At 35.8% G+C, this 12,361-nt stretch overlaps 1 protein-coding gene across 6 annotated transcripts in view; it reads left to right on the top strand.

The window, feature by feature from the left end:
• Positions 1-12,361, top strand: part of Iqub (IQ motif and ubiquitin domain containing) — a 79,488-nt gene that overhangs the window by 37,730 nt on the left and 29,397 nt on the right. For 5 of the 6 annotated variants that reach the window (XM_071612824.1, XM_071612821.1, XM_071612818.1 and 2 more), the window contains 2 exons: positions 7,260-7,430; positions 11,675-11,851. In XM_071612824.1, the coding sequence (XP_071468925.1) occupies positions 7,260-7,430; positions 11,675-11,851 (348 nt within the window). The remainder of the gene's footprint in view (positions 1-7,259; positions 7,431-11,674; positions 11,852-12,361) is intronic. The other variant, XM_071612826.1, reaches the window with a different exon arrangement.

Below are 12,361 nucleotides of genomic sequence, written 5' to 3'. Positions count from 1 at the left end.
TGTGTGTATATATATGTATACATATATATACACGTGTGTGTGTGTATATATGTATGTATGTATATATATACTTTAAATGACCTCCTATTATTTTACTTATACACTATTTCATCCCAGTTTATTTTGGCTTTTGCTACAGTTCCAGGTCCAGGCCAAACCTATAAGAGCTTTCAAATCATCTATGCAGCTTCCTACTAGCATTGTCCCTTGGATACCTCAAGAGTGCACCTCAAAATGAAGTAGCAACCCTAAGTCATATCATTTCACCATTTTTTACCCTCCTCACCTCCATATAGATCCTATTCTATAGCACTGGTATAACCTTTCTTAGGAATGTTTCATCATCTACTCATTTGCTCTAGACAGTTGCCTGGTTGGTGTTCTTTCTTCCCCATCTGGCTACAAACCTCTTTTATTTCTATTACTTTAATATCTCCTTAATTCTGCATTTTTTCCTTTCTGACTCACTATCATTGAGTACAGAGAAATGACTCTTTTGTGGCATCCTGATAACCTCGCCTGTAACAAGTAGGCCACACAGGCAAAGACTTGGAGCACAGCTATTGTGAGACTTGTCAGAATGCCTTCGGATCCTCCTGGAACAGGAAAGGAGAAGGGTAGCAGCTCCAGTTTCCTGCCTCCCCATTTTCCCTGAGAGAATGTCACAAGATAGGCCTTGCCTTTTCTTGTCCATAAAATTGACACTTATTTGATGGACTCTGGATTTTATTCTCACCTGGATTATTTTATGTTTCCAAGTTGGACTATTGCCTCTAGTCTAAACTTCTCAGTTCCCTCCTCCAACATCTACACCAGGGCCATAGTGACCTCACTAAACACACCTCTGATCCTGTCCTTCCCCATTGCCCTGAGAGAGCAGTGCTTCTTCTCATGATCTGTGATATCTCCCTCATCCACTGTTTCCCTGTCACCACAAACACTGCCCCAGCCATGCTCAATTACTTGCATGTCCCCAGAAGGACCTCATATCCTCATTATGCTTTTGCATCTGAGGCTGCCTCTACATGAAACATCCTTTCCCTTCTTCTGTAGTAGCCAGCTACTCACCCTGTAAAACAGGCTCAGATGTCCCTTCTTCCAAAGAGGACCTGCTGATTCTCCTACTAGCCTGCACTGGGACTAGCTGTCCTGGGACTCTGTCTCACCTTTGTCTTTGTATGCAGTGGCCATGTTTTGCTGTCTGTATTGAATGTCTGAATTCTTCCTAGATTCTGCACTTCTTAAGGCAGGAGATGTCTTTCATCTCTGTATCCTTATGTCTTAGTATATTCCTTATCACAGTATCAAGAAATGTTTGTGGAGAATGGCAGGGAGGAGAACCAAGGAACAGATATAATGGTGTGCAATTTTACATTTCAAACATCATCAAGAAATTATGTAGATTCTGTCATTTAAAATTCTTGAATATCTTTATTCTGAGAAAGAAGACTCTACCGTAGGGAAAGCTGTAATACTCATATTTATTGTCATATTTCAAACAAAGCTTCTTCCTGTAGCAGGTTGCTTTTACTTGCATTCAAGTTTCAGCTCTGGAAACTATTCTGATGTGTCTGATCATTAATCTCACCAGAGAGAATAGCATGACTCCAGGAAACATGGGTGTTTCCATGAGCTGGAGGCTTCTAAGTGCTAGGGGACAGGAAGATGGGTGGCACCTATCCTTTCTTACTTGAGGCTGGTCCATCTCCAAGATGTTCCATATGTGCTATCATTGCTGCTTTCAATTTCCTATGAACTGCTGGAAATTCTGCTGTTCTAAATACTTGTACAATGCCTGTTCCTCTTTATGTGATGACTGTCTCACGTTCCAGTCCCCATGTCCAAAGCATCATCTCTAAACATTTTTTGAAATTATATAGAACTCATCAGTGGGTCAAAGCCCAACATGTAAAAGTGACTTCAGAGCCAGTTGATTACCCTGACCCTTTCTCACGAAGTATAGCATGTTAAGAGCTCTTTATGTAAATTTCATTTAAAAAGCAGATAAAATGGAGAAATTTTGTTTACAAGGATTCCTGTGAGGAAGGAAGACCTTTTTTTTTTTTTAATACTTGATAAGTTTTTGACATAGAATTTTAGGTCCTAAAGAATCCTGTGTGTTATAAAGAATTGCTGTGTGTTAGGAAAATAGGAAGTTTTTGATTTATTTTGTTGTTGTTTTGGAAGAGGAGAAAGAACCAGATAAGTGAGCTGGATTTGTAAGGCTGTAAGGCTGATGTAAGGCTGATGCAGGGTACCACAGAGAAGAAAGACCAGAAAATTGAGGGAAAGATTTAAATGTTAGCCACAAGAAATCAAAGGAAGGTTTCTTGTGGGTGACAGATTTCAGAATTGGAGTTCTAATCCTATAGACACCCAAGATGAGAAACCAGTTGATCTCAATTCCCAGGTTAAGTTCAGAGGCAGTGTACATTTTAGCTAGTTTTGACCAAAATGTTATTTTGGCCAAGAAAAACAAACCATATAATGGAACACTTACACTTGAGAACAATCCCCAGTGTAATCTCATAATCTTTGGAAATACAGAGTAACTGTGACTTTTAGCCTGTTGCAGTAAATTAAAAATCTGTTGCTACTATAATGCAAAATAAGTTTTATCTTTTTGTATATGCTGCCATACTGAACATCTAAAAAGCAAGATAAATTTTATAAAGTCTTTGTTGTAAATACTTATACAAGATTCCTGTCCACCTCCCCCATGCTATGCCTGGTGTTGTCTCTGATATTCAGGTGGAGTTGGTGTTGATTTAAAAAATGTTCATTGAAGTAACTTCTTATTCTATGGGATTTTTTTTTTTATTGCTAAGAAAAAATAGTTTAAAATTAGTACTTGAAGCTAGACAAGATGTCAAAACTAACAAACAACCAGAGACATATTACAAATATTCAGATCTACATTTTTTAGCATCATAACATACAGATACTTAAACAGAAACAGAAATATTTGCTTTCTTATAGTTTGGAAATAACTTCAGAAAATAAAACTTTATGTATTGGTTTTAGTTTAAGTTCACTGAGTCCAAATACTTTGTGGTCCATTGAAATAATATTTTATGTTTTATCTTTTTATCCTGAACATAGAATTTCTCTGAATAATGAATGATATGATTTTAAATTGATCCAACCAAGTAAGTTATAATGAGTTTCTATGCTGGGTTTTCAATTTTTTTTAGGTTTTTTTTTTTTTTAGTTGTCAATAGACCTTTATTTTATTTATTTATATGTGGAGCGGAGAATGGAACCCAGTGCCTCACACATGCTAGGCAAGTGCTCTACCACTGAGCCACAACACCAGCCCCATAAGTTTTTATTCTTGCTAAGTGACTTACTCTAAATATTTTTCAAAGCATTAAATAATTTGTAATTTTAACACATCAAACATTGACTTCCACAGGTTGTCAGATATTAAAAGCCTATAGGTTGACAGAGGTGAAGAAATTCAGGTCAAGAAATTTGAAAGAAAAATCATCAGCTGGTTTCTAATGTATCTTGGATGCTCTTTACCCACTCTGCATCAAGAGATCATTTGAATTTTGTAAGAGGTTTCCCCTAGAGTATGGGCCATTTATTTCTTTGATTCTCACACCACTTCTTATAGCCACAAGCTTAAGAAACTGCAATTCACGTCAGCTGTGTCATTTAATTGCTTTTTCTCCATACTCAGGTCCCCAGCAGCTAATGGGACAGGAAAATGCATCCAGCTCTTTGTGAACATGGCAAGAAACAGGAGTGTCTCTGTGGATGAATAAAACCCCTTTGCTGTATAAAAGAAAGGTTGATCACCACCCAGTGGCTTTTGAGGGGTTAAGCTTGTGCTTGCTTTGTGCCCTTAGGGACTTGAGAATTAATTTAGGAGGAAGAAAAAGCCCACTCTCACAGTGTGGCCATTTCTTCTCTTTTGTGGAGGCCTGCTGCTCTCAAGGTTTTTGTTATCTTTCCACCTTCCCTTCCCTGAAATGCGTCTTCCTGCTGTTCTTCTGTTCCTCTGTCCCAGAGTCTGTGCTGTCTCATTTGTTGGCAGCTAAATGGAATTTATTACGCTTCATTTTCTGAAGCAATTTAAGAACATGATTGTTGTACAGTTCTTATTATAGCCAAAGCATTCAAAGAAAAAAGGAAGTAGGAAAGAGAAATAAGCAAAGTTGACATTTTTCTGCGACAGAGTGAAAAACACCTTAAGACCTAAAATCAAAGAAACTTACTCTTAAAGACAGTCTATCAGTGTTGGCAGAAATACGCCCAAGAATAAAAACATCTTTGCCAAATGGATTTTTTAATATTATCTCCATTAGCTCTAGGGAACTGGAACTTCAGATCTGGGACTCTCTGGTTTTATCACTCAGTTCTCTTTATTTTATTAACTCCTAGTTATTCTTCAGTTTTCCTCTTAGATACTGTTTTCTTTTCACCAGCCTAGTGCTTTATAGCAACCCATAGTTATCTACTAACCTGTAGTCATTTACTCCATTCACCCTTTCTTTTATTTTTTTAACATCTATTTTATTTTTATGTGGTGCTGAGGATCAAACCCAGTGCCTCGTGCATGCTAGGCGAGCGCTCTACCTCTGAGCCACAACCCCGGCCCTCACTCTTTCTTTTAATTACTTATTTTCTTAACTTTCCATCCCATAAGATTTGAGAGTTCTTGACATCAGGACAGTATTTTATTTACTCACTGTACTCACAGTACTCACATAGTACTATTTAGTAAACACAGTAAATATTTGTTGAATGAATGAATGAATAAATAATTTAGGCCTGAGAAATATATAGAATTTTATGAAGAATTTATTTCTTATAATCTTTTGGGAGAAATAGAAGTAATAATCATAAAACAATTATAGAACAATATGGATCCAGCTCTCATTGGCCTGAGTGAGATAGAGGCCCTCCATGTTTGTGTGAGTGTTTCTACAGGTGTAAAAGAATTTTAGATACATTGTTGGCTCAAACCATAGTATTAGATGGCTCTTTATAAAAAAATGTAGGGTTTGAGTTCAAAATTGAAGGGTAAGAAGTATTTGTATAAAGAACATATTTGGAAAGACCCAAAATATTATTATGTTGTACCAGATTCCACAGGGCCAGAAACTTGGAGGGAGAGAATGTAGAATTAAATCAAAGCATCAACTGAAAAAAAAATATAGTGAAGTAGATAAAGTAGGCATTTCATAAAAACATTTTAAAGACTATTACAAATGAAAAAAGTAACCAACCTGCAGAGAAAAAAGTATTGTCCACATCACTGGTAGAAAGGAAATTACATTTAATATAAACACCCTGAGAAAAATTTCATGCAATGATTAATATATTAGCTGGACTTTAGAATATTGCAGTATTAAACTCAGCCTAAGCTTGCTTATTCCTTCAAATTTTTAAAAGGAATTTTGAAACCAGTGTTGTACTTCAGTAACATGCTGAGGCTTACTCAAAAATGAGGCTGTATCCATTTTAAATTATTTTATTTCTAAGTGAAAATAATTAAATAATAAAATATTTTATTGCTCTATTTCATTTTTATAATTCTTCAATCAATTTTATATAATTTTATTAGTCTGCTAATTAACAATACATTATTTAATATTATTTTTATGACCTAATATAAATTAATTACAGGGCTACAGCTTCTCAATTTTTGTATTACAACTAGAATTGAGAATTTAAAGTTTCTAATGAAGTTCTCTACCTGTGAACTACATTTATTTTCACTTTGAACAGAATATGATGCCATTATTTTGAAACTATATTAAGGGCAGTTGTTTGCAAGAGGTAATTTTGTAGTGATCAATGTAATTTAGCTAATATAAAATGTAAAAAATTAAAGGTATATTGGTGTTATACCTAAAATTTCTTGATAACACCGACCTTTTGAATAACTGCCTTATATTATGTTTCCATTTGGTTATTCTACATTCCTAATGATTTGTTCCAATGCATACATCTTCTCTTTAAGTTTCAAATTAAATCTAGGATTTAAAGGGCTGCAGGTATGGCATAATTGGGCATAAATTGAGGTCCTTATGAACCCCATAGCAATTATCAGTTAACCTACAAAAACTTGGTAGGAGAGAACAGAAGCAGTGGCAAACAGAGAGGCCCCATCATTACAGATTATCCTGGTGTCCTCTAGTCTGGAAGAACTAATTCTGTGTCCTATCTCTGGTCTTTGACCTCCTCTCCTAGGAGTCTTTAAATGAATTTCAAGGCAAGTGAACTCCATCTTTGGCCCTTGGCTCAGGGGGAGACTAGGTTGGGAATTACTAAGCCAGATTTGGAAATAGAAAGTGAGAATTTTAACTAACATCAAGGTAGCAGGGATCATAGCACTGCTAAGATAGTGAAGTGCAGATGTCCCCTCAAACCCATGGCAGATTGGTTCCAGGACCCCCAGTGGATACCAACATCCACAGTTGCTTAAGTCCCTTATATAAAATAGCATACTATTGGTATGTAACCTATGTATGCCTTCTCGTGTACTTTAAGCCTCTGGATTATTTATAATACCTAATACAATGTAAGTACTATGCAAATAGTTATTACACTTGTTGTTTAGGGAATAATGACAAGAAAAAGAAAAGGCCTATATATTCAGTACAGACAAAATTTTTTAAAATTATTTTTTGATCTGTGGTTGGTTGAATCTGAGTATATGGAACCCACAGATAGAGAAGACTTACTATATAGTTGTTTCACTATGGACATCTGTTTTGTGAAGAATTTTGAACTTGTTATAGATTTATTTTTGTGTAGGGCCCCAAACCATAAAAATCCCTTTCTGGTGTATCTTTAGGTCTGAAAACATTGAAGATTGTCACAACTGCTACATAAAAGTTGTCTGCAATTGGCAGGGCATAATCAAGATACATTTATTATATACAGTCAACATAGTTGAACCAAGCAGATAAAATATTCTTAACATTCTTAATGCATGCCCCCTGTCCCTACCTGGGGCTAATGAGTAATTCTACATGCCCATAAAGCCATTCAGCATACCAATTAGTGCAGGTTGATTGCAGATTTTGAAATCTGTAGAAGACTTTTCTATTGACAGAACAGCTCATTTTTTTCCTAAAATGTTTTATGTTAGCCTGATCTATAAATTCTTCAATTAATTTTCCTAAGTTTTAGTGCTACTTTTAGTTATGAATGACGTTAGGGTAAACTTTTAGAGGAAGGAACAAAATTGTTATTTTTAACCTCTAATTAACTAGAATTCTAAACACAATATTATTTTAAAGTGTTCAGCTCCAAAGATATGGAGAAGATCTGATGGCAAAACGGTTGAGATGGATACCCAGTTCACCATCAGAGCCAGAGAACTGCAGAACATCTATAAGTGCATTACACTGAGGAATCTCTCTCAAGATGAGAGAGTGGATATACTCTTAACACTTAAACATACTGTGAAGGTAGGTTTACTTTCTCTTAGTTTTGGTGTAGAGTTCAATATAAATAATAAAATTAGCCATTAGCAATATAAGTAAAGTATTTTTTGTTAAGTAATTATAAATATTTTTAATAAATGTTTATATGTATTTTATTGTATCAACAATTATGTTATTTTGATATCATTTGGGAAGGATATGGCTTGTTAATTAATATTTACCTAAAAGCTCTTAAATATATATTATACTACATAATAAAATGTAAGCAGAACTTAATGAATATTTGAAATGTAAATGTATCTATGCAGTGCATGCAAATGTAAGCAAATAAATTGCATAAGATTAATAATTAACTCATTTCCACAAAACAGCAATTATTATCTACACTTTTGGACATTTTTCAATGAAAAGCTGTTTTTCACAGTTTTAAAGCAGTATCATATAGTATTTTTCAAATCTCTTTTTCTCATCCATTATTGACTTCTGTGTTTTAAATTCTGCTTTTAATGAAAACAAAGTTAAGGGATGGCACAGGTCAAGTTTCCTCAAGAAACCGGCTCTAGTATGGGGTTTGTGTTTAGAGGTTCACCAGAGTGCACTCAAGATCACTGGTGTGAGGCAGTATAGAAAGCAGGATAGGGCAAATGGAGTTCACCTGCAGTGAAGTCTCCACAATGACTTTAGCCAGTTTCTCTGCGAACTCTGAAGCTGGGTCGGCCCTCCAGAGTCCTGCTGAATTGAAGCAAGGGGCAGGACTTTTCACTCCCACATGGACCTTCTATTGGATGTAAGCTGACACTGGAAAAGAAGTGTGATTTTGTATGAGGCACCTCTTTCTCAGTGTGCAGTAAGACTCAGAAAGACAAGTAGCCCATGTTTTCTCTCATATGTGGAATCTAGGGGGGAAAAAGCGTAGATATGAAAGTGGAAGGAGGCTGTCAGCGAAGAGGAAGGGGACATGGGGAGTGAAGAAATAGAATAAATATGATCAAAGTACATTATATGCATTTATCAAATTGTCTCAATGAAACTGGTATTCTGTACAATTAATATGTACTAAAAATTATAATAATAAAAACAGAATTTTCACAAAGGAACTCAGTTGAGAGTTGTTGGTCCATGACTGGCCAGGAGGGGGAGTGTGAGAGCTGCAGTTCTGACTATAGCATACCCTGCACAAATTGCTGTTGATACACTTGTTTCGTGTAAGTTTGGGGAATAGTTCCTCAGATCTGGATAAGCCCTTTCTTCCTGGAAAAAATTACAGGAGTGTGGTTAATGAGAACAACTGCAGCCCCTGTTGTAGCCATTGGCTTTAAGGCCACACAGATACTCTTTCTTCTCTTTCCTCTGCTACCCATTTTAGATTTCCATCACTCTAGACTAGCACCCTGACTGATCTGGGTGGCCAATAACTTGGGGTGACCACACCTTCAGAGCTCTAGACTATAGGTCACTATGCTTTTCTCAGGCTAAGGAGTCTAGACTTCCATTTGTTGTCAAAATCAGGCAAGGGTATACCAAGACATGCCTACTGTCCGAGTGTCAAACATATTCTTCACTGTCCCCATTAGGGAGTAAGTGGGGCCAATTCTATTTCCATTCTCTTTGTTTCTAGGATAGAGCAGTTTCAGAGGCTTCCATATGATCTTTTCCATCAGTATATTTCTTAATCTACAGGTCAAAAGATCAAGAGTAGAGTGGTTGTGCCAACTACCAAGTATTCCATTCCAGATATGAATTCAAGGACTGGGGAATGAATGCTTAAAGTCTCTATGACCAATTAGTATCCATTGAGAGCTGGACCTGGGCCAAGTTCCCTTTTCTCTTTTGTTTCCACTTACCCCTGATTCTCAGGGGGTCCTGGGCCTTTATGTCCCGAATCCTTAGTAATTGGTCATTTGAGTCAGGATATCACCAAGAAGAAAGCATGACTGTTTTAGTTAACTTTTTTGCTGCTGTGACTAACCGATTGACCAAAACAATAGAGGAGGAAAAGTTTATTTGAAGGCTCACAATTTCAGATGTCTTAGTCCATAGAAGGCTGGCTCCATTCCTCAGGGCTCAAGATGTCAAGGTGAGTCAGAACATCATGGTGGGAGAGTGTGGCAGAGGGAAGCAGCTCACATTAGGAAGGAGAGGGGGGGAGAGAGGGAGAGGGAGAGGGAGAGGGAGATGGAGAGGGAGAGGGAGAGGTAGAGAGAGAGAGAGAGAGAGAGAGTGAGTCCACTCTCTAGACAGAAAATATACCATATAGCCATGCCCCCAAGAACCACTTCCTCCAGCCACACCCCACCTACCTCCAGTTACCACTCAGTCAATACCATCAGGGATCAATTCACTGATTGTGTTAAGATTCTCACAATCCAATCATTGTTTCTCTGAGGTATCCTCAGATGGATTCTTACTGCTAAGCACTCTAATTCTTTTGAGAAGAAACTGCACCAAGACACATGGCACTCTTAAAATACATCAAATAGCTGAGTAAATGGTTCTTATTGGGAGACAGGTTCCTATAGTATCTTGCATTTCTGCCTATGTTGAGAGAACAGGCTTTCACTGCTTTTGTTCTGGACTGCCTTTTCAAAGATCGTACGTAGTGTAGTGATCAGCCTTGATAGGTAATGCTAGTTAGGTAGAGAGGGGAATCAATAGGTGTAAAGGCAAGAAATAAACGTGACATTTGTAGAGGGCAAAAGAAAGATAGGGAATTCAGTAGGAATCCCTACCTGACCAAATAAGGAGCAGTACTCAGTTAATTAAAAATTCCAATGATGAATTCAAAAGATAACTCATGCATATTAATGTTTCAACTTAAAATATTCAGATATACACATATATATGTATTATATATATATTTAACATGTAAATATATATATATATATATATATATATATATATATATATATATATATATATATTTAACAGTATTTTGATGGAGTATGGAACAGTATTTGATAATATGTAAATATATATATATATATATATATATATATATATATATATATATATATATTTAACAGTATTTTGATGGAGGATTAAGGTAGGTGAGCATACCTTAAATTCTGACTCTATTCACTTATGATTATACAACCTTGAATAAGTTCCTTAATATTTCTGAAAATTAGTTTCATCATTAGTAAAATTAGTCACTTCAAGAATATGTATATGTGTACATATCTATCCACATATATATAGATATATACATATTGTCTCTCCTAATGGGGAGCCCTCTGTGAACAACAGGTTTTATTTTGATGACAATTACTAACACAGAATCTTAAACCTGAGTATACCTTATAACCTTCTAGGGAGCTTGAGAGAGAAAGAGATCATGAAGGAGTATGAGAATAAATAAGAGTGATGTCTAGGTCTCATCTTAGGGCAGTTAAATTAGACCCTCAAATGTGAAGACAATATCAAAACCTCCCCCAGTTCCTTCTAGAATGCCTGCAGGGTAAAGGACAGCTGATGCAGACTTTCAAATTAGCTTTACCAAGTAAGCGTTAAGAAGCATGAAAGAACGTTATTTTACTCCTGCTCATTGCCTTCTAACTGTATTATCTTGTTCTCCTCTGGGCAGTTGGAGGAAAGTATTTCTGTTTTACTACTTATAAGTACTGCTTTTATCCTGGAACTCTTACCTGGGCTTTCTTATTTATCTACATTCATTATTATTACTTTATAATTTCTAATCACAAACCCCTTTCCCACCTGATTGCAGTCCTCTTGACTGCTAGCACTTACTATCATGCTGACTTGCATGGTAGACATTTCCTTGTTTTTTCTTTAGTTTTACCACCTCTGTATAAATAATATGGTTTAGTGTTGCTTATTTTTGAATTTTCTTAAATTATACTGTATTGTTTCATCTTGCTTATTTTGCTTAAAAATCACTTTGTAAGATTTAAGCATATTATTTTATAAAGCTAGAGTTCATTCATTTCCATAAGTTAGATAATATTCCATTATACAAATAAACTGTAATTTGTTTAGGCAATCATTTTGTTTACGGATGTTGCTTATTTCTAGTTTTTTGACTCCTGTGAACAAGAGCCCAAGAGCATAATGACTGGGCCAATGACTATGCATATCAACTCTACTACTAGACAATGCTAATTTTTTCCCCAATTGGTTATAATAATTTCTACTTCTAGCAGTATTGTATCATTTCTCTTAAAATGTAGCCTCTGGTTGGTTGGGTAATAAATTTGAAAACAAACAGTGATTTTTATAATTTTATATTGAATATTTTGTGTTTTGTATAGGAACATGAATGTAAACTGACCCAGGAAATCCTAGAACTGATTGATAGAGAAGTTGACCTTATGATGAGAGGAGTCAAACCTTATAACCTTGAAGGACTCAGAAAAAGAATTGCAACACTCTTTTTTCAATATATTAAAACACCTCTGTTTAATCCTGAAGTGGCAAGATACTTGAAGGTACTATATTTTTTCCCCTGTATTCCTTTTTCAGAATCCTACATGCAATATGTTAAATTGGAAGATGCTCAAATTTTGCTTTAACTCTTTTTTTAAACATATTTTATTTTATTTTTTTTTTAATTTTTTATTGTTGGTTGTTCAAAACATTACAAATTTCTTGATATATCATACTTCACACTTTGATTCAAGTGGGTTATGAACTCCCATTTTTGCCCCATATACAGATTGCAGAATCACATCAGTTACACATCCATTGATTTAAATATTGCCATACTAGTGTCTGTTGTGTTATGCTGCCTTTCCTATCCTCTACTATCCCCCCTCCCCTCCCCTCCCCTCCCCTCCCCTCCCCTCCCCTCTTCTCTCTCTTACCCCCTCTACTGTCATTCATTTCTCCCCCTTGTATTATTTTTCCCTTTCCCCTTACTTCCTCTTGTATGTACTTTTGTATAACCCTGAGGGTCTCCTTCCATTTCCATGCAATTTCCCCTTCTCTCTCCCTTTCCC

This window comes from Marmota flaviventris, chromosome 1 (assembly GCF_047511675.1).
Source record: "Marmota flaviventris isolate mMarFla1 chromosome 1, mMarFla1.hap1, whole genome shotgun sequence".
Lineage (NCBI taxonomy): Eukaryota > Metazoa > Chordata > Mammalia > Rodentia > Sciuridae > Marmota > Marmota flaviventris.
Note: the sequence above shows the minus strand (reverse complement) of the source record. Positions and strands in the feature narration are given on the sequence as shown.